General features: G+C 40.6%; 2 protein-coding genes across 2 annotated transcripts in view; one reads left to right on the top strand and one right to left on the bottom strand.

Annotated features, from left to right (window-relative positions):
- LOC309575897 (putative acyl-CoA dehydrogenase 6) overlaps positions 1-7235 on the top strand; it is an 82874-nt gene extending 75639 nt beyond the window's left edge. The window contains exon 9 of the mRNA XM_082286767.1: positions 6408-7235. Coding sequence (XP_082142893.1) covers positions 6408-6498 — 91 coding nt within the window. The 3' untranslated portion in view covers positions 6499-7235. The remainder of the gene's footprint in view (positions 1-6407) is intronic.
- Positions 7236-7386: 151 nt separating this feature from the next.
- On the bottom strand, positions 7387-14926 carry BET1 (Bet1 golgi vesicular membrane trafficking protein). Its single transcript, XM_082286777.1, has 4 exons — positions 14752-14926; positions 11198-11313; positions 9205-9261; positions 7387-8665 (listed from the first exon to the last, which is right to left on the bottom strand). Exons 1-4 carry the CDS (start codon positions 14768-14770, stop codon positions 8510-8512), a joined length of 348 nt encoding a protein of 115 aa, XP_082142903.1. The 5' UTR covers positions 14771-14926; the 3' UTR covers positions 7387-8509.
- Between the last annotated feature and the right edge of the window lie 6791 nt (positions 14927-21717).

Genomic DNA, 21717 nt, shown 5'->3' on the forward strand with positions numbered 1-21717 from the left:
GAACTAAAACCAGAAGCTTTCTTCTAAAATGAATGAAAATCATTTATCTTTTTCCCCAGATATGTGTGAAACTGGAGTTCCTCACTTGGCTTCTGCAGTAGTCTTTTCTGATAGCAGTCTCCACCCACTTAGTCACACTAGATACCATGTGAGATATATGAGAGATGTAATTGTTTCCAGCAAGTTGTTACATCATTTAAATGGTACAGGCCTTTTTTTGAAGTCTCTTCAAGTTTTAGTCTATATCTGCTTAGAGCAAAGTTCTCCCTAAGCAAACAGCTTTCTTGGTATCTGGCCCTAGTGCCTTATATTCTGTAAAAGGACCAAAATTGACCTTGCATTCTCTTGCAGTAACAGCTTTCTGTTCAGCCCTTACATAGACAATACCTAATCCAAAGTTAGCCAAGTTAGTGGTTCAGTTAGTTGAAGGTTTTGGTAAATGTGTCTATATAAACTGAGAGCAGAAAACTTGAGAAAATCTGCAAAAAGCTTGTTTCTTCTTAGGTAGGTTACTTTTTCTATTTTTAATAGCATTTTATGAACAAGAATGCTGTTGTGGTAAGTCAGAGAGATCCTCAGTATTTTTTGACAAGTGGATTTCTAAATTTTCTTACAAAGGTACAGACTGCTTTAGGATGGTAGTTTTAAGCCAGCTGTCAATATGATGGTTTTTCTTAGTTACTTTTTTCACAGCCTTATTTTAACAACTAATAGTCACGGATGATGGAGACATTAAGAGCACAGTAGGCACTCTGAATAAAATGAATCCCTGTCTTGAAGCACTTACTGTAACTGTCGTAGTCTGTACAGATTAATGTGTACCTGCTTTTACATAGCTTTAAGATTTCCTAGCCCAGTATAGTGATGTTAACTGTGAGCAGGGCTTTTCTGTGTGGATTCCAGAGCGGTTTCCAAGTATACCAGCACAGTGACATTTTTCCTGAGAAGACATCCAGAGTGTTTCCTCTTGGCGTACAAAGTCAGCTGGCTAAAGAAATGTATCTTTCCATCTCTAAAACAAACACCGTTCTAAATGAGGCTAAAGGCAGTGTGATATTTATACTCTGAAATTTTCTATGAATCAGTAAAATTCCATCATTGAGTAACCAAATTTATTAGTTTTACCTAATAAAACACCTACACGTTCAAGTCAGAATCTTGTTAATCTGTAACAAGCAAAGCAGCAACTTCCCTAAAGCCGTTCTTTTTAGTACAGCAGTCTGAGTAACCATTCACGTCACTGTGATGTTTGTCCAGTAGCAGCAGTGTAATTGCACAGCAGGACATCTAGTCCTAGTGTACAAACATTTTTGTAGCATAATCTTTACGAAGTTCCCAAAGAAATGTTGCTTAGTCTTCGACAGATCAGGCTGTTACTCACTCCTCAAAGAACACACAGCACAATGTAGCTTAGTGCGTGAAGTCTCTGAATTTTAGTTATTAGTGTCAGAAGTAAACAGAAACAGCACAAAACTGTTTGCCAAGTTACTTTATTCATATCTGTCATTTAATCATTAACATTTTAAACTTTGTAGAACAACTGGCATTTCTTAAGTGCCTAATCTCTAGAAGGCATGAAGAGAGCTGCTTCATCATGTAGGTGCCTAGACTGGGTTGATTTTGTATATGTAAATGTCTCATTTTCAGTTGTACAGATTCTAATAAGGAAATAGGTTTTTTTAAAAAAAAAAAGTTTAGAGCCCAAATATCAAAAGGTTTCATATAAAAATACAAGCCAATATAAAACCCATAAAGAATGGACTTTCCAGACTGTACCCTAAAAGCAGGATTCTGGAGAAGGAGTGCACTAACCTGGAGTCATGCTTGTTTATTTTTCTCTGTCTGAAAGGTTTTAAAGACATCATGAGTTGGCAAAAATGAATTATTGAACAAACCCATAAGCTATATGAAAAACCCTGTTTATAAGACATCAGGGGAAAGAAACCTTTTAGTATCAAGTTTACTGCAATTTTTCAGATTTCATGAGTTTTAAAAAATTTCAGGTAGTGGTCCATATATTTTAATAGTAATTATGTACACTTCAATTGTTATAGGAAGAACTTACGTGGTCTTCTTAAAAGAGTTTGGTTTTTTTAATTGATTGTTACTAACTGCTAAACACATCTAACTTCTTCCAGTTCTTACAAATTTTACTCTTGTGGGCTGTGATGGGGAGAATGCTATCACTTCTTTACTCACTGCATTGTGAAAGACTCCAGAAAGCAGTAGTGAATAATACTGACTACTCATGTGAAATAGAAGTGTAAGTAGCATTGCAAATGCACAGCTGCAGAAGAAACACATTTTCATTTTTCTCCTCAACCATTGTGTAGTTATTGCAATATGAAGGTCTATCTGTAATTTAAGATAGTTAAAGAGCAAACTTCTGTATAGTTTTAAATGGATTATTTTTACAAGTAATGTATTCCCATCTAGATTTTTTTCCTTCACGTATTTTAAGTCAGTTCAAATACTTTATTCCGTTTCATTCTTTATTTCCTTGTTTATAGTCTTTCATTCTTTACAAAGCATGTCTAAACTTGAGTGAGTCTAGACAATTGGGGGATTTTAATCAGTTTTTTCTATTATAGAAATTTATGGTTGTACCAAACAAAATGAAACCTATCCATTTCTGCTGACAAAAAACAATTTGCTTTGAGGTCTGTAGCTAACTGCTGAGACAACACTTAATATTAATTCCTGTCATCTGTGAAACGAAATCTGCAGTTTCCTCATTTTTCTGCAGAGGCTTTGAGACAGATGCCTGTCTACCAGTTTGTTTGACTTTTATGAGTATCTTGAGAAGGAGCTTAGGAGATGAAGCACATGACATCTACCTTTAAGACAGCAAATCAAAGCAGGTAACTGTATAGTGACGATTTTAATGTAGAGCTATGCCCCAGAGCAGCAGAGGTGATGTCCACGGCCTCAGCTCCACCTTCAGAATGTCCCTGAGGAGAAAGGGACAGGGTCATGGGAACTGGCAGGCACAGCTGTGGGCTGTGCCAGCCTGGTCAGAGGCCTGGTGCACTGAGTGGCACCAGCTCAAACTCCTCTCCTAGAACAAAGCCTCCTTCAGATTCTGCTTAATTTGGGCAGCCTATAGGCAATCTAGCTGAGCCTGAAGATGGAAGAAGTCACAAAATATTAGGCTTGAGTGTTCATCAGTACATTTTTTGGAGAAAATTCCTGCCAGTAATGAAACCTTAAAATAGTTAAAATCTAAAAATCCTTAGTCAAGGAAAAAAGGGCAAAGGTTTTGTAATCAAGTGCAATTTTTGCTGAAAAGAAGCAGTTCTGGCTTGGGAAGCAGTGCTACTCTGAGCCACACAAACCTTGGTAAGAATTTACCAATGGCCTTGTAACCAGGGAAGCAGAGAGCAGCAGCTCTGAGGGACCACTGCCATGAAGCCAGGCTGTTAGGGGAAACCAGGGCTTAAGTCACCAAAACTCACTTTCTTCCCCATGTCTGACCAGCACTGATCACTGCCAGAAAAGGGAAAGAAAATTACTTATTTTTGCAGGAGTTTGAAGTTTTGTGATGACACCTGCATCAAAGATCATGTAGCAGGCTCCACTCAGGGTGTTTGGGAACAGAAAGGGCTTGTTCAGTTCAATGCCATATGGTTTTCCAGAGGAAAATGTACTGTAGAGCAGCTCCCAGAGCAGGCCCAGCTTCTCAGCTGCACGTAATAAATGGTACTGGAAGGCACAACTGCAAACACAATCACATTTTAGCAGCTTGAAGCTACAGACAGATTTAGTGTGCCATGAGCTGCAACCTCAACACCTACATAGCACACTACAAGATCTGAAAGTTTCCTTGTGCTGTCCCTGCTTTATGGCTAGGGAAACTGCACACAAGGGAGAGCTCAGCCAGCAATAAGGACCAGCCCTGATTTTCAGGAAAACTAGCACCAAAAGTTTTAGGGGCAGGGTAAGAGACATGGCTTAGCTTGTGCAAAACAAGGTCCAAATGGTGCTCAGGGTGCAGAGATGTCAACACCAGCCAAGAGAGGAATGCTAAGATGCAGACTATTTTGGATTACACTACTCAGAAACACATTCAGGCTGTAAATTAGAGGTCTCTTAATCATTAGAACAACTTTGTTGTCTGATAGCCTTCAAATTAGGGTAGTCCAAGATTAAAGGGAGCTTGTTTTTTCTCCTTCAAGCAGTGCTTGACACATTTCTGAAAGCTGTATGACATGGTTCTTATGGAGATGGGAAACATGATTTGACAACATGGACTTTTTTTGTTCCTGTTGCTATGTAACTAGAAGTTATTGATAACCTGGGTTGAGTTTGGTGGGTGGGAATTGGCTCCTCACCCTCCCTCCTACGTGAAGTTTTTTAACTTGATATTGAAGGAATTTTTGCTTTTATTCATCAAAAAGTGGATTAATTTTTACCCTTTACACCTTTTGATTTGGTTGAGTAGTCTTATAATTTACAGTGAATATTTCAGACACATGGAATTTCCCAAATGTAAGGGAACTCTTTGCAGGGAGTGTTTTAGAAGGACAGAACACAATAGTTGGATTTCTCTCCTTCCTCAGTTTAACTCCCCCTCTCTACAGAAAACAGCATTCAACAATATTCAACAAGTAGCTAAAGGTTTGGTCCCTCAAAATGACACCTTTACAAACTGCCTGGTGTGTTGCAGGCTAGTTCCTCATGGTCTTTGGTCATGGTGAAACCACCACTGGTTGGTGCTCACCTCAGCAAGGCTGCAGGTAGTTCAGAATGTGCTGCTCTGTCATGGGGCAGGAAAAAGGTGATGCAGAGATTAAAAGCAAAATGTTACTATGCCAGATCAAAAGCCTTTACAGCAGTAGCCTAACAATGTCCCTTACAAAAGCAATTAAATTACAGTATTTATATACATAGAAACATTTATGTGCTGTATTAATAATGCATTCTGGATATAAAATAAATTATCAAACCATACGCATACATTAAAAAACTGATATACAAGTTTACTTTACTATGTCCTCTTCCCCAGCTTCCTTACAGAGTTTCTGGCAGGATAGTTAATCCCATGGTTCTGTTTTCTTAGGATGAAAGCAAGTTTCTTTCCCAGAATAGGGCTGGCTAGATTAAAATCATTTGAGTCTTTTGTCATCTTAATCCGCCTAAATTAGGGGAAACCTTCTGTCCTGTGTCCCCAGAGGAGAGATCAGCATTAGTCACCTGATTGTAGATTCTGTAAGAAATATTCCTTATCTCACCCATAGAGACAAAAATATAATTGTCAGCAAATTCATAAAGATACACACAAGCACAAAACATACGAAAGGTGTTCTGGTTTTTTGAGATGTGTCTTTGTATGTGACAGCCTGACTTGTCTGTCACACACACCACCAAAGCCAGATCTCACCACTGCCTATTTATAACTTCATATAAACAAGCCCCATGTGTCCAGGATTCCTGCTGCAGAGGATTTCTGTTGACATCACAGAGGAGTTCTGAGGATTAGTTACTTGCTGTTGCTACAGTGAAGATGCCAAATGCTGAGCATTGGCAGGGACTTTCTGCAGCTTGATAAAGCAGACAGCACTGCAGCAATAAGAAGCAACCTACCACTGTTCCAGGTCTGCTGCCTTCAGCAAGGCCCATAGGAGGGTGGGGAATCTTCAGCTACTAAGTAGAGATAGTTTAGAAGAATTGTTCTGGTAGTTTTATTGGTGGTGGCTTTTTCTTCTCCCCAAAGGAGGGAAGAAATTTGTGAGTAAAATTGCTCAAGGCTGCAGTAGTTTACACTCTGGCTAGCACAGGGAACTCAGGCAGTATGTTTGGGATGACTTAGTGATGGTAATGGCAGGTTTTAAACGAGTGTGATCAGAAATATCAAATCAAGAGTAAATATTCTTGAAGCAGCCATTAATTTTTAAAGCACAGAAGCTTTATAGACTATATAAAACTATACCAGAATACTATACAACACTACTTGTAATATTAATTATTATACTATATAACATTAAGGTACTATCTAATACTAATAAGGCTTTTACCAGATCTTACATAGCCATTAGGGAAACCAGGATTGGTTAGAAAACCTGAATGGAAATTGTACCCTTTCTGTACAATTCTCCAGTAATTCACGTGCTGGTTGACTCTTCTACCACAGTTAAGCAAATTTAAGTGCCGCAATGCTTTTTGCTGCTGGCCCTGGAAAAGCTCCCTCCCCTCTTACAGGTCAGCTGCAGGCTTAGGCACCTACAGGTTTGGAACAGGACCAGCAGGGGTGTTGTGGGAAGCATCACAGAGCACCTGCCCAGGAACCAGTGGATGAGGTGTTCTGCAGGCATCTGGTATTTGCATGCAATGTGTAAGCAATTCTGAGCAAGCTGTCCACCATCAGAACAGCATGCAAATGTTTAAATCTATCCTTTATATTTCTGCAGAGACTTAAGATTGATGTCAATAGGAGGTGGCACAGACGAAACCATGCTTTCCATCATATGCAAATACATGGAAATACTTCCAAGAAAGTGATGCATCTCCACTCTTCCTTGAAAATTAAGAAAGCAAGAGCATGACTGGTGCTGCACACTGAAGGTGACAAGCAGCCAGTATGCTTCAAGTGGAAAATCGATCAGTAATTTTGCCATCAAAACGCACATCAAGGTCTTTCACCATTACCATTCTGTGTTCTCCAGTGTCAAATTTTTGTTGATATGAAGCACTCTGAAACCTTGCAGCCTCCTGCATCCCATTTTTTCAGTAGGTTACTTAAGTTTTCTAATGACCCATGCTAAGCACACAGAAAAAAAATGTGTTCTTTATCAAGCTTTATCTACACTTTAGAGCATCTAAACTGACAATTAAGAAACAGAACTTCCATATGAACAAAGCTGTGTAGCTTAATCTAATTTCAGTATAGCTTTGCTTTCAAGATCAACAATTATGGCACAAATGATTCTCTGCCAGAATCAAACCCTAGAACAGTACCTTTCCTCTCAATTACAGGTACCTTCCCTATCTTTCACTCTTAGCAAGCAATCATCAAAATAAGCTCTGTCATCTTTGCCAAATCCATATCAATTTGTACTACACTCTGTCATGGATTTTTGGTGATTGTAGTGGTGTTAGATTTTTATTTGCAGAATTCTACAAACAACTGTTTAAATGTATCTGAAGCTTTCAGAGGCCTGAACTTCAACAGCAATGTACCATGTTTTGTGCATAACTGTTAAAGAAAAATATTAAAAATAAACATGTTAATATGAAAACTGTGTGGTAAACTCTTCCTAAAACAGCCATTTAAGCTGGAAGAGGCAGCCTGTATTATTGACTATAAAAATAAAAATTGCCCCTTAAATACAGCACTGTTTCCAAAAAAATACACTGCTATTCTACAGTAGAAAAAAATGTATATAAACAACACTAGCTAGGATAATACTACAGGACACTTTTATTTATAAGTTCATAATTGGTTATTAATGGCAACACATTATACAGTATTTCTAGAAAAGTTTTCCAAAATTGTAGATACAATTTCAATATCTAGGAAACTTAATTTTTTTTTGAATGTTAAACTCAGCAATGTAATAGCCTCAATGATTAGAAACTACTTGGTGAGCCAAAACTAAGTCTTCAAAATAAAGTACCTTACTGTGACTGCACTTCCAACAAATGCATCATAATATACTTTAATATAAAATTCAAAATATCTGCCATTGTATTTCAGACATCATGCACTGTAGATTTAGAGACTATCACTAACTGAAAAGCAAACATACTAATGGTAAAAGTCCAAGTGATTCAATGGAATCATTAAGTTTTAAATACTTTAAATATAAAGAAAACATTTGTACTGTGTCCATATTGGTTGGTCCCAATGATGAAAGGCATTTGCTTAAAAGAGCAGATGTGTAAACATGATCTGTCACATTTAAATTAAAAAATAAAAATCCAGTTTTAAGTAACTTCTCCCCAGAACATGTAGTTTAAGCTACTTAAACAGTATCAGATCTAACCACAAAAGTAATTTTTGGGGGTACCACTATTACACTTGTTAGCTTCAGGCCAGCCTTTTAAAAATCCACAGGCAAGACCTAGTCAGAAAGATCCACATATTCTTCGTGTCTTTACAACCTAGGAAATTACTATACGCCTGAAACTGGAGCTCTAATTTAGAGCATGGTCCACAATGAAAAGCAGAATGAAAAATAAAGCCTTGAAATTTTGCAATTACTTTATATTCAAATAACCATTGTTCTTTGAATTTTTTCAATCAATTCTAAAAACTATTTTCCCCCTAAAAAAAAATCTATCATGCTATGCTAGCAGTTTCTGCATATTTACAAATTATCCCCCCAAAACAGGGGATGATGGAAAAATTATGATACATTAAGAAAACGATATATAATTTCGCATTAATTGTTAATGCAATTTACAACAATTTCACTGTGTTTTACCAACAGAATGTGCCACTTTAGATCAATGTCTTCATTAACTAAGGCTACAGCTGAAATTACACAATGTAAACCAGAGGTAACATGCATCACCTCAGTTTAATAATCCAGTATATTACCAAAAAAACAAATAATGAAAAGAGCATCATGTAGCATAATAGCTTTGTCTGGCTTCCTCTGGAGAGTGTTCTTAGTCTGCCCATAGTTGCACCTAGAAGTCCACCCGTAGAGTCAAAATCATTCTCCTACATTTAAAAAAAAACAAACAAGCAAACAAAACAACAAAAAAATGTCACTCTGAGAAAAGAAATACCCTTACAGCTTACTAAGTGTAGTTTTCCCTGTTTTTTCAAAATTTCCAAAACTAAAATTATTTTAGAGGCAAAAATTATCCAAGAAAAACTTTCACAGTTTTTTTTTCCCATATTTTTTTCCACAGTTTTTTTCACAGTTTATCCAGTGCTATTTTTACCCCAAGCCAAAGCAAAGCGTAAGCAAAAAAGGCATTTGCCTTTTTAATGATACTATACATTTGCTAATTGAAAACCAATACTCGTATCTGAAGCATGAAGATCTTGGTTGTGTCTTAAAAGTAATGTATTTGCACACCTTATCTTTTTGAACAGAAATACTGATACTGTTGACAAATTAGTCACATATTACAGTCAACAATAAGCTGTCAACATTTTAATACAAATGTTCACACTAAAAGACAGGATGCTTTACATTATTAACTTCTTAATCCTGACTCATATTTAAAGGAAGCTAGATATTCAACACTTACCATTTCTGATAACATTTTATTCTGGTTTTTAACTTCTGTTCCAATTTCAATGGAAAGCTATGAAAAAAAAACCAAACAAAATAAAACAAGAAGTATTAAATATGAGTAATCAGTTATATATAGATTAGAGAACCCAGCTGAAAATACATGACATGACTAGCATTTCCCAAGTGAAAGCAATACCTGATATTTTCAAGAAACAAAATAACATGCACAGTGTTCTATCAATAACCCTTACGGAAATAAAGATTTTTCATCTGACTAGATTAATCTCAGGAGTCAGAGAAAGTACTCAATGCTCCTCTTCCCCTTTTCCAGATAATGTCTTACTTGAATTATTGCATGGACTTTTAAAAACTCAAGATCTAGTCAAGTCTGGAGTATCAATTACCCATTTCCTGGAACAACTGTTAAAACTGCTGGCACACAGCAGAGAGAACCACGAGCATTGGTTTGACTCAGTGTTGCTGGAGTTGACACTTGTAACCAGCAAACACGTCTCTTTTGACAAGCTGCTGCTGTGCTACAAATGGCACTTTCTTCAGCGAACTTGTGTAGCCCTTCTCTACTTTGTGTCCCAGAACAGAAGGGTGCGGCAGGCCAAGGAGGAAAGCTGCACAGGCCAGGGACAGGCAGTCCTGAGACACTGACCAGGGCCAGCAACAGCCTGGGCAGCAGCCTGAGACAGGTCTCAGGTGAAGCCAGAAAGTGAAGTCAGGTTAGGGTTGGAACCAGGGAGGTATGAGACCAGACACAGCTGGAGCTGCAACACAGCTGCAGCACCGCAAAGGTGGGAGCCAGCCAGAAGAGCCTTGGCTTAAAGCAGCTCTGGAGGTAAATGGGAGAACTGGCACTGAGCCCGACTCTTAGCAGCTTTTCCTCTGACATCAGCACGCTGGCCTTGAACAACCTGCTCAACTCCTAGGATGGAGGGAAATGCACTCCATGCCCCCATACTTTGGATTAGCCAAAACCCATTTGTTTACACATGTCACAACTTGAATCTCATTATCTCATACTGGTGCATTTCAATCAAGAGTGAAACTGATTTTACATGAGGCTTCTTGGAAGGTTAGGGGAAGGCTATTCCATATACAAAGATTATCACATTGCACTAAAAGATGCAGCTACAGAAAGAGCTCCTTGGGGCACCATGAACTGCACTGTTGACATATACAGATTTTGAAACATAACATACCACTGGAGGAGACAAGAAATGAAATTTGATAACAAAGGTCAAAGCTTTTTTTTTACTCCCTTGTTTTAAATTCTTATTCTAAACTTGTTTAATTCCTCTTTGAGACTAAACCAATTTTAATCAACAGTATTAGCAGTAAGACTTCAAGTCAGTTCAGGCCTAAAAATTCACTGGAATGTACTTTATAAAACTTTAAGCTTTTAAGAACAAGAAACACACACAACTTTAATCTCAGAGCTGTCTTTCAGTCAGACTTGTTTGAAAGAAGTCCTAAATCTCTGAAAGGAATTGGAATCATCAGAACACCAAATTTCTCCTTCAGAGGACATTAGCATGCTATTTCTAAGGGCTGTTTTCACATTACATTTTTTTTTTTGACCGCAACTCCCATTCCCCGTTCCTGTGCACCACTGAGGGGTAGGAAGTAGAGAAAATTGGGAGTGAAGTTGAGCCCAGGAGAAAGGGTAGTGGCAAGGTGTTTTAAGACTTTATTTCTCATTACCCCACAGATTTGACTGTCAATAAATTAATTTCCATAAGTCAAGTCTGTTTTGCCCACAATGGTAACTGGTGAGCGATCTCTCCCTGCCCTTGATACATGAACCTTTTATCATACTTGTTCCTCCCTCATCCTTCCACCTGAGGAGTGATAAAGCAGTTTTGATGGTCACTTGGCATCCAAACAGGTTAACACATTGCAGTTCTAAATTTCTGTTTTAAACTATTCTACTGCTTCCCTTATTCAGGTAATTGGATTCAATGAATGTGACGATACCACTGTAGTTAAATACGTACCGATTTAATGGCACTGACTTTCGTACGCAGACTCTCTGTTAACCTGTCATTCTCTTCTTCATAAACACTGTAACCACTGTTGGTATAGCCATAGCTCCCTGCAGCTGCTGCATCACCTGTAAACACAACAATCAGTAGTCAGAGACAGAAAACACCGCTGGAGCAAGTGTTCTGCATGTTCCTGGAACAGGGACTCAATCTTTTTCCAAATGCAGAAGTTATCCTTCAATATGCAAATAAAAGAAGAGAAACTGAGGAATGGCTGTAATTTTTTTCCCTTGATAATGTTTTCAGATGAGTGCTATGGAAATCAATCCAGGCATTACATGGAGATGGGAATGAAGCACTGAGGCATTACACATGGTAAACCAAACTGAAAATAGGAAAGACCATTCTCTAACAAAGACAAATATCACTCGATCACACATTTAAAGGAGAAACTATACCATGATCCTCCCATGAGTTTCTTTACAAGCAAGACCTTAGAGCAGAAGTCAGGCCTCTGAGCAGAGCACTGCTGTTTCAGTCACCATTCCACAGTTCTCACTCCTGCCTGTGTTTTTTGGGTGATGGAGCTTCAGGACTGTCATCCAGACAACTGAGTCAGCACAGTATGCAAGGCAGAAGCGAATGAAAGCTGCTCAGCCCCACACCTTCACTTCCTCCAACTTCTAATAAACATCTCCTACAGACAGCAGCTGGACAGCAGCATGGGTAGAGGAGAATTAAAGTCATGTCCAGTTGAGACAAAAATCAGTCATAGACCTCAAATCTAAGAACTGAAAACAATGCATAGATCAAGACTTAGAAAGGCAACCAGAAAAGAACTACTATAAGCTTTATGATAAAGACCCCACTAGATTAATTCAACTAATAATGCAGTTAAAACATTAAAAAATATTTTTCAAATATACATAAATATTTTTTTGCCTAGTCACAATGGCACACTTAAATTGAATGCCTTTTAAATACACTTTAAAGATTTTTGTGTTTAGGTGGATTTTTTCTTTTTGAGGCAAAAGGAGAGAAGAGACACCAACCATATTCACGTTGGGAGCTCCATCTCAGAAAGCTTCATTGTGTGCTTGGCATACATAATATTAATATTTTAAAATAGAGCATTACAATGCTATTTTGATGATATAATTTTGTATTTACCCATGAAACCATTCTTTAGATCTAATAATGAAGATTTTTTCACTTGTACGTTAAGCTAATGACAGATCTTCAACAAGACCGAATTACAGAATCTTCTGAGTTAGAAGGGACCCACAAGGATCATCTAAGTCCAGCTCCTGGCTCTGCGCAGGACCATTTCCAAGAGTCACACCATGTGGCTGACAGTGTTTGCTTCTTGAACTCTGCCAGGCTTGGTGCTGTGACCACTTCCCTGGGGAGCCTGTTCCAGTGCCCAACCACCCTGTGGGTGATGAACCTTCTACTGATATCCAACCTAAACCTTCCCTGATACAACTTCAGGCCATTCCCTTGGGTCCCGTCACTTGTTACCACAGAGAAGAGATCAGTGCCTGCCCCTCCTCTTCCCCTCACAAGGAAGTTGTAGACTGCAATGAAATGTATGTTTTTATTTCATCCCAGTGAGTCAAGAAGCCTTTTCTACCCTGACCTAAATTAAAAGTACCAATGCCTAACACAGAAATGTGACTAAAATGTTGTAATTTAGAGTCAGGGTTGTTCTCACTGTGTCTGCTTTTACAAGTACATCTAACTACAGTGCTTCCTACCAAGTGACCCATGATTTTGATTATGTTTGTAAGTTAATATACCATACAGCTTCATGCCAAAACACTGAAACTGCGTCTCTTAAATGGACTGTGACAATGCAGACATGAACAAGTGCCCCAAAGCTTTTCAACAGCACAGCTGCTTCTTTTCACGTCATAGGAAGCACAAGGAAGAAGCCTGGCTACAACTATTCATGGGAAACACAGAAACTTCAGCGTGGCAGTTCTACGGGCTCTCCTGCAACACTGCTCATTGCCATGTAACAGGGACATGACCAAACATAATTGCAGGCTAAGAGAGAGGTACCAGGTAGCTGGTGACAACTGCAGAGGTGCTGGTACTCAGTTTCTATTTCCAACTTATCAAATAAAAAATAAGTCTGAAGTGACAGCTGAAATGCGAAGGTAAAGCAGAATATTTTACTGCAGCTGATAACAGACATTTGAGCTTTCTGCTTAGCCTTCCAGAAAATTTTTTTAAAAAGCAGTTTCAGGATGATCCATAAGGCATTGTTTGCCAGAGACAGCCTAGAAGCAAGCATGCTCTTTCTTCAGAACTCCTTGCATAAACATCCATTACCTCTTCAGAAACACCACACTGAGCTGGGTGGCCTCCACTCCAGCCTCTCTCAGCTCACACCCAAGAGCAAACTGTCAGTCTAACAAAGGAAAGGACTGAAGACCTAAGCACTATCAAATGCCCACTTTTTAATGAAAAACATCCTACAACCTCTCTTGATCCACTAAGAGCCTTTCCCAAGACTTGTTTTATTTCATGAAAATACTACTGCACAATACAAATCTGAAGTGTAGGAGTAAATCTAGGGTAGTGTCAGACACACCTGGTTTAGCCCTAAATATTTTGTAGGAGGAAGCCCCAGAACTCAGTCATAACACTTCTGAAGCGCAAACATCTCCTAAACTATACAGTGCCGTCACAGCACCCACATGGTTGTAGAACATGACGTGGGAGTTCAAAGTTTCCTTATAGTCATCAGCATGACTGCTGGCTGAAAAATGAAGCCTAAGCTGCTCAAGACACTCAGCAGGAACTCTGCAAGGATTTCTCAATTTGCACCAGATTATATCTGTAATAAATTTATAATAGTTGGGATTATTGGTTTTTTACTCCCCAAACATGGCAGGAAAACATATAGAAGTAGTAAAAAAAACCCCCAAAAAACAAAAAAACCCAACAATTTCTGAATTTGGAAAGGACCTGACTGAAGAGCAACAAATCTGCCCATCCATGGGAACACATCTAAAACTAACATGGTGTTAGAACAACTAAACAACAGCACAACTAAATAGGGCAAAACTATTTACAAGAGCATGCAGTGACAGGACAAGGGGAATGTGTTCAAATTGAAAGACAATAGGTTTAAATGCAGTATTAGGAAAGAATGCTTTACTGCGAGGGTGGTGAGGCGCTGGAACACCCACAGAAGCTGTGGGTGCCCCATCCCCGGAAGTGTTCAAGGGCAGGTTGGATGGGGCTGTGAGCAACCTGGTCTAGAGAAAGGTATCACGGCATGGGGGGTGGACCTAGATGGTCTTTGAAGTCACTTCCAAACCAAATCGTATGATTCTATGATAAACCACAAACCCTAGTGCTGCTCCGTAAATCCAGCTGGGCCAGAAGGAGAGGCAGAAGCCGGGGTGATGGCCCTTCCCCGCCAAAGCTCCCGAGCTCTGCCGCAACCCTGCACCCACGGGCACAGCCCCTCTCACGCCTCCCCGCCCCGAGCCCTGACTGCGGCCGGGTTCTGCCCGTGTCGCGGCCCGGCCCGGCCCCGCCGCCGCGCTTACCCAGCCCCGCGCGCCTCATGGCTCTGCCCTGAGCTGCCGCGGGAGGAGCGGGACAAGGAGAAGGAGGAAGAAGAAGAGGAGGAGGATGAGGAGGAGGCCGGGAGCGCCGCAGGAACACGGCGGGGCTCGGCGCGGCGGCCGCGGACCCTTCACCCGCGAGCGCCACGACAGCGCTGCGCGCGCGGCCCGCTGGGTGCGCGCCCGGGGCGCGACGGGACCGCGCGGGGGCTGCTGGGGGCTGTAGTCCTGGCCGAGAGCCGTAACGGGCTACCAAAAAAATTAAAATTCAGTGCTGAGTGGAGATATTCACTTCTTTTTTCCTCCACCGTTTATTTAGAAATAACAGGCATGCCACTTCAGCATACAGCAACTTGGATTGGAAACTTGAAGATTACATTATTATTGAATGATTAAAATTTTGTTTGCAATGATAGTTTTTCCTTCATTCTTTAACCCCTTGCAATGCTTTAGCACAAATGAGTTTTGTCTGCTTATATGAAAGATGTGACTCATTCTATAACACTGAATTGAATTTATTTGCCAGGATGATGCCAGAAGGATTTATCAGCACTCCAATGAAGAGGAATCGCCACGGAGTCCATTCAGAGTTTGCTATTTCAGGTGTGGTTTAGTCCACTGGACTAAAGAAACTTCACTGTTTTTTCCAATTCCAACAAACTGCCTTATCATAAATTGCTTTGGTATGTATGTTCTTGTAGGAACCAGGACCTTCAGTATTGGGCCAGCACCCACTTGCATTGTACAAGGTATAGAAACACACACCACAGCTCCTTCTTCAGTGAGCTTGCGGTACAGCAGGAATCTTCACCTAGGCAGGCAGAGCTGTAGAAGGAAGAATAAAATAGTTCTGGTCAATAAGAAGGCCCATGGGATCCTGCTGGCATCCTGCTGGCATCCTGCTGGCATCCTGCTGACCTGCTGTGTAACTGCTGTATGACACCCCAAGTCTCTTTTTTGCAGTGCATAAACCCACAAATAATTGCAGCATTTCTTTTCTCTCCATTTGTCAAAGTGCATTTGAGACCTTAGTCTTGTATCTGTCCAACTTCAGGACAGACACTGAGAAGCTGCTCGTTTATTTACTTCTCTGTAGCCTCTGGATGCCTATGTCTCAAACAACATTACAAAGAGTAAAGTAACTTAGTGTAGAAAATGGCTCTTTATTTAATTTTTGATAATTTAAGGAGTTCATCCAAAATTTCAAGTACAGCATTATTTGCACATCCAAAACAGAAAAGAAAGCCAAGGAGATGAAATGAGCTGCAGAGCTGTGCCCTTTAGTGCTCACTGCAGAGGTAATCTCCGCAGGATTCTGTCTGGAACTCAGCAATTCTTGCAGGAATTTGCAAGCTACCATTATTGATAACCTGACACTTGATTTACAGCAGTTCAGGGAAATGCATCAGTTGTTTCTAAGAAGGGAAAAGTGCTATCACCAGATTAAAGCTCAAAGATTTAGCCCTTTGAGGTAAAACCATCTGAAGTTCACAGGTGCCCATCTCTTACCTTGCCAGGGTGAAGATGTCTCTTAAAGGATTACATGCTTAAAGCACCAAAATTTAGAAGCTGCAAAATTCACAGAAAATGAATGGATTCTGAGAAAACCTTCTTCCTGAGTGCTTCAGATTTGAACTAGGGCTCTGTTAGGAGCAATGTCCTCACCATCACAATTTTTGAAGAGGGGCTAGTGTGACAGTCTATACAACAACTAATTAATCAGAGAGTTAAAACTGAAGTTTTGGGATGCAGTAGGAAATGTCTTTTCATAACAGCTGGCCTGACTCTCTCTCACTGTTAGGTGCAATTTTATTTACATTTTTGTCTTCATACACCATTCGAGCAAATTATCACATTTGGTGGCATTGCTATATGAAAATACTTGTCTTTATGGTATTTGCATATTATATGTCATCCTTTTTTTTCCCACATGACTCATGTTCCATTTTTCAGTAAATATGGATTTATACATAACTAGGTAAAATGTATATCTCTCTACAAGGATTGTAGTTATGATTCATGTTAAGGGGCTCATTTTTCATTTTTGCTTACATTTTCTGTAAAATAAAATCCCATTTAACCACATGTAAGGTGTTCACAACTCATAGTGTTCAGATATATAATCTCCTTATAATGATGTGAAATAACATCTTGAGTCTCTGTGCAATTTATAAATAGCACATTTAATTCTATAGTTTCTTACAGCAAAGCATGAAAATGGTACTGACGTGAATAATGTTTCAAATCCATTTCAGTCGTACTGAATTTATGTTTTTTTCATACACTGGAAGTACCTCATAGGAGATTTAATTCTATAGATCTCCTGGCATTACAATAAGGCAATTGTGATTACATCTCACAGCAGAGGCTGGACACAGAGGTCAACTGGGTGTCATTAATATTCATTATGTTTACATTACATTTCCATGGAACAGCTTGTATTCATGCTGATGATTTCTCAGAACAAGTCTGTGAAATAAATACAGTTTTTCTGTTGAGGTGATTAACTGCACTCCTGTTGGCTTCCTGGCCCATTCCCTGGCAGCTCCCTACACGGAGCCCTGAACTCCTCTGCCTTGCAAACCGGCTGTGCATGGTTGGCTAGCAGGCGTGGCTGCAGCTGTTCCATAGCATCTGCAGTTCTTCCTGCCAGGAAGCCTAAATGAGTAGTCAGCAAGTGACTGACTCATCAATGTTTTGTTTATCAGTGACAACATACAGGAAGAAAAAGTCTGTTAAAATAAAAAAAATAAAGCCAGCAAGCTTACCTGTCTTGTCAATGCTTTTACAGTCTTTTAATAGTAGCCTGCTACAGGTGTGTCATTGTCAGGGACCCTGCTGAGACAATGTGCATGTCAGGCTCCTTTCCCCAAAATATTAATGAACAATTACTACTGTTTAAAAAAAACAAGATGTCTTTCATAAAAGAGGAGCGTTCCACATGCCCTACCAACTGTCCTATCATTGCTATCATTTTTTTGGTTCTCATTACTGACTCAAATTAAACTTGATGAACACATTTACATAACAAACAGTCCATAGATTTTATTAGTGGATTACTCCACGACTTCACTGCAAAAGCAATAAAAAGGCAAAAAAAACCAACTCACAGGGAAGATGATTCAAAGAATCCTGTAAAATCAATCTTCCAACACACAACTGAAAATCCATGACTCTTACTAACATGATATAATAATGACATGATTTTCATCAAATTATTAAATAAGTAAAAACAATTTCAGTGTTTTTGCATGTTTAAAAACAGGGTTTTACAGTCTTCATTATTAACTTGCTACTTTCAACAACAATAGACTGTGAAAACAGCCTGACTTAGTCACAGGCATCATTAGCAAGTTGAAAAGCTGATATAGCATGGTATAGTGTTTATTATCAAATATTTCAATCAATGTTTTGTTAAGCATTAAACTTCAATTATTAAAAAAACCCCACTTGCTAATTAAGTTTTCATCCATTTGTACAATTCAGTAACAGCTGGCATTTCTAAATAAAACTAAAACATTAATGACATAGAAACAGCACTAGACAACAGACTATTCTAATTAGCCTCAGTGTCTTCAAAAAGGAGTAATGTCAGCATCTTTCATCAGTATCCTTGTCACTTAATATCTTGGTTTGTTCTAAGACTATTTAGTGAATGAGAGCTCTCAAAATGCTTCTGTTCCAACAAATCCAGTAAGATCATCTAGGAATTTTCTCCCATGCTGTTAAGCTGAAAAAACTGATAGTGGGCTTGGGATGTCACCAGCTGTGTTCTTCCTGGTTGTGTTCTCCAAATAATGCCCTCAAGAAAACCAGATGCTGTGTAAAACCACACCTTCTGTAAGACTTTAAATGGCTGAAGGAGGCTGCTGCTCATTGCCACCCAGTTTGTCAAGCAAAGAATTAACCATCCAAGTCACCAGAGGAATAGTATGTGCAGTCATCATTCAAATTCTTTAATGATGAGACCATATGTAAATCACTGCAAGTACCAACAAACGTGTTGGTGTCACCCATCATGATGATTCAAAACTTTATTAAATACTGCCAAAGAGAACCATGGCTGTTTCTGGTCTTAAAGCATTTCCATCATAGATGGCACGTTCCTTCTGGAATAAAGTTTCAACTCGTTTCATCTCATTTTGTATTCCAAATACTTCTTTTTTAAATGGTGTTATTTTAATAGGAGAGTTATAAAATATCTGCCAAAGTAGCCTTTTAGTGTTTTTAGAAGATAACCAAGAAGATATCTACCTGGACAAGATTCTGAGAACTCCTGTAATCTTTTATAAAACCATGTTGCTGGGAATCAGAGGAGCTTCTTTGAATGTAAGTAATCGTATTTATCCCTGCCTGGTCATCCTAAGCCTTTCCATACACAGTTTCAAAAGATCATTAACTGTTGCAGCGGGGATTACTGCAACAAGCATACTTCAAACCAGGAGTCCTGTAGAAACGAAGTATATATGGACAGATTCGTGGCAGATGTTTCAGAGATGTTTATTTCTCCAGCCGCACGGCCGGGGCTCTGCTCAGGAACCCCGCAATCACGGGACCCAAGGGACCTTGGTGTTACCAGGGAACACCAAACCAACCAATGGGGCACAAGGCTGACCAGGGGCAGGGAGACCCCGTGTCTCCTCCCCAGGGCCCATCTCCCAGGGCTACATGGCAGGGGAGGGACCTCAACATCTCACCCGTTTTATTTTAATAAAAGGAGAATGAAAACAACTGGATAAACATAACAAGAACAGTTTCAAGACAAAACAAGCCACCCTCCTGAGTCTTTAAATGTCCAAACAGATTCTGTGGAACATCTTAGGGCTGACAGAAGGGAGACAGAACTCTCCAGGCATGCTTTGTGGGGAAACTGAGGCAGGAGAGGGTTTAATTTCTTCCCTCCCGCTTTTCATCCCCCCCTCGGCATCGGAGAGGAATTGTAGGGAAATGGAATTGTATAGGGAAGCCATGGGGTAAAAACGGATTAGGAATAAACTGGGGATAGGGTAAACTTAGGAAGGGGTTCATATTGGGTATAGGGTAAAAGGGGGAAGTAGGCTGTGGGTAGGGAAATTGCAGGGATAGATATTGTTTATAATTTTGGGCATAACGGCTGCCTTTGACTGGAATACCCCCAGGCCCAGTAACATTTGCTGCTTGTAAACCCTTCTTTCCTTGCACTATATCAAACTGTACAACTTCTCCATCTCCTACACTTTGCAGGTAATTTTTAGGGTTATTCCTTTTAATGGCAGTTCTATGGATGAATAGATCTCCCCCTGTATCATCTCGTGTTATAAATCCGTAGTTGTTTTTGACATTGTACCATTTCACAGTTCCTGTGACTTTCGTGGCTACAACTTCTCCTATCACATGCTTGCGTGTTCGTCGTGGCTGCTGGTCCCGCGTGGCCGCCGCCTCGCTGACTCCGACGTCTCGGCTGGGCCCCCACATTGTGGCTGCTCCTCGCCCTCCGAGCGGCGCTGCTCCGGCGTGTCTGGGCTCTGCGCGGCCCCGCGTTGCCATCGCCGCTGGCTCCGTGCCCTGTGAGTGCTTCTGCTCTGCAAACTCCACGCTGCTTTGAGAGCAGCCCCGTTCCGGCTCGGCGCTGCGCGGCTTCTCGTGTCGCTGTGGGAACCGCCGCTTCTCCCTCCGCAGGGCTCTCCGAGCCGTGTGCTCAGAGCGGGCTGCCACGCCGATGCCGGTTCCTGGCTGCTCGTGGCCCACGGCACCCGCGGCGCCTGCGGCATCGCTCCCTCACTCGCGGCCGCGTGGCCGGGGACCCCGAGACAGGGATGGGGTCCGTGATAAGGCACGGGCTCCCGAGGGGGCCGGGCGCATCCAGCGCAAGCACCTCCGCTGGTGTGTGCCACAGGGATGGCGGCCGCGCGGCCTCGGCCGCGGGACTCTGGCCGTCCTTTGCTTTAATAGGACCATATAAATGCTCCTGAATAGCTTCACTGACCACCATGGATCCACGCAAGGGTTCAATCACTAATGCATGTTCTGTTTGATCTTTCATCTCCCACAAGATCTCGTCCCAAAAACACCCCTGACAAGATCCAGGAGGTTCAATATCAAGAAGTAAGTCTCGAGAAATACAGGAGAAATTTTTGAAAAGCCAGTTAAAAAAAAGTTCTAGATCTCCCGGTTCCATTACTTTTTTGTTTTGTTGTTCAAGGATTCCTTTAACTTCTAGGTACATTTCTTTCTGTGGCTCAGAGAGCCCCATCTCCCACGATTCTTCCATAGTCCAGAGAGAATATCCAAACCAAGATGAGAAGAGAGAGGTCTAGAGTGGTTATTTTACTCACGAATCTTCCTCAGGGATCGGTGTCTTGCCCGCATTCCTCCACCAGTTTGTTGCAGTGGGGATTACTGCAACAAGCATATTTCAAACCAGGAGTCCCGTAGAAACGAAGTATATATGGACAGATTCGTGGCAGATGTTTCAGAGATGTTTATTTCTCCAGCCGCATGGCCGGGGCTCTGCTCAGGAACCCCGCAATCACGGGACCCGAGGGTCCTTGGGGTTATCAGGGAACACAAACCAACCAATGGGGAATGAGGCTGACCAGGGACAGGGAGACCCCGTGCCTCCCCCCAGGGCCCCTCTGCCAGGGCTTCATGGCAGGGGAGGAGACCCCAACAATTAACACTTTGTAGCTATAAAGACTTCCTATCTCATAGCTTTGCATATGTGTATTATTACAGGTTGAAAAACCACATAAACCTATCTTCAGATTTTTCAACTCAGTAAATATGCTTAGAGCAAAGTTTACAGCGTGTGTTTGTAAAAAGTTGTGGCGTAACACATTCCACACTATTTTCTTGTTCCTGATTTCAGTATCATCTCCATTTTACAGTCACAGGAGAGGTCCCTCAGGAAGCTTGGATTGTCAGACACACATCAGCAGTGAAGAACCACCTGGGTGAAAGAGAAAGAAT

The sequence above is a fragment of the Coloeus monedula genome, assembly GCF_965178545.1.
Source record: "Coloeus monedula genome assembly, chromosome: 1".
Lineage (NCBI taxonomy): Eukaryota > Metazoa > Chordata > Aves > Passeriformes > Corvidae > Coloeus > Coloeus monedula.

Bases quoted from the DNA above. Each gene is read 5' to 3' on its own strand.
- BET1 (XM_082286777.1), bottom strand. The intron at 9,262-11,197 runs GTACGTATTTAA...TTTTTTTCATAG, and splicing joins AAGTCAGTGCCATTAAATCG to CTTTCCATTGAAATTGGAAC. The intron at 8,666-9,204 runs GTAAGTGTTGAA...TTTTAAATGTAG, and splicing joins ATAAAATGTTATCAGAAATG to GAGAATGATTTTGACTCTAC.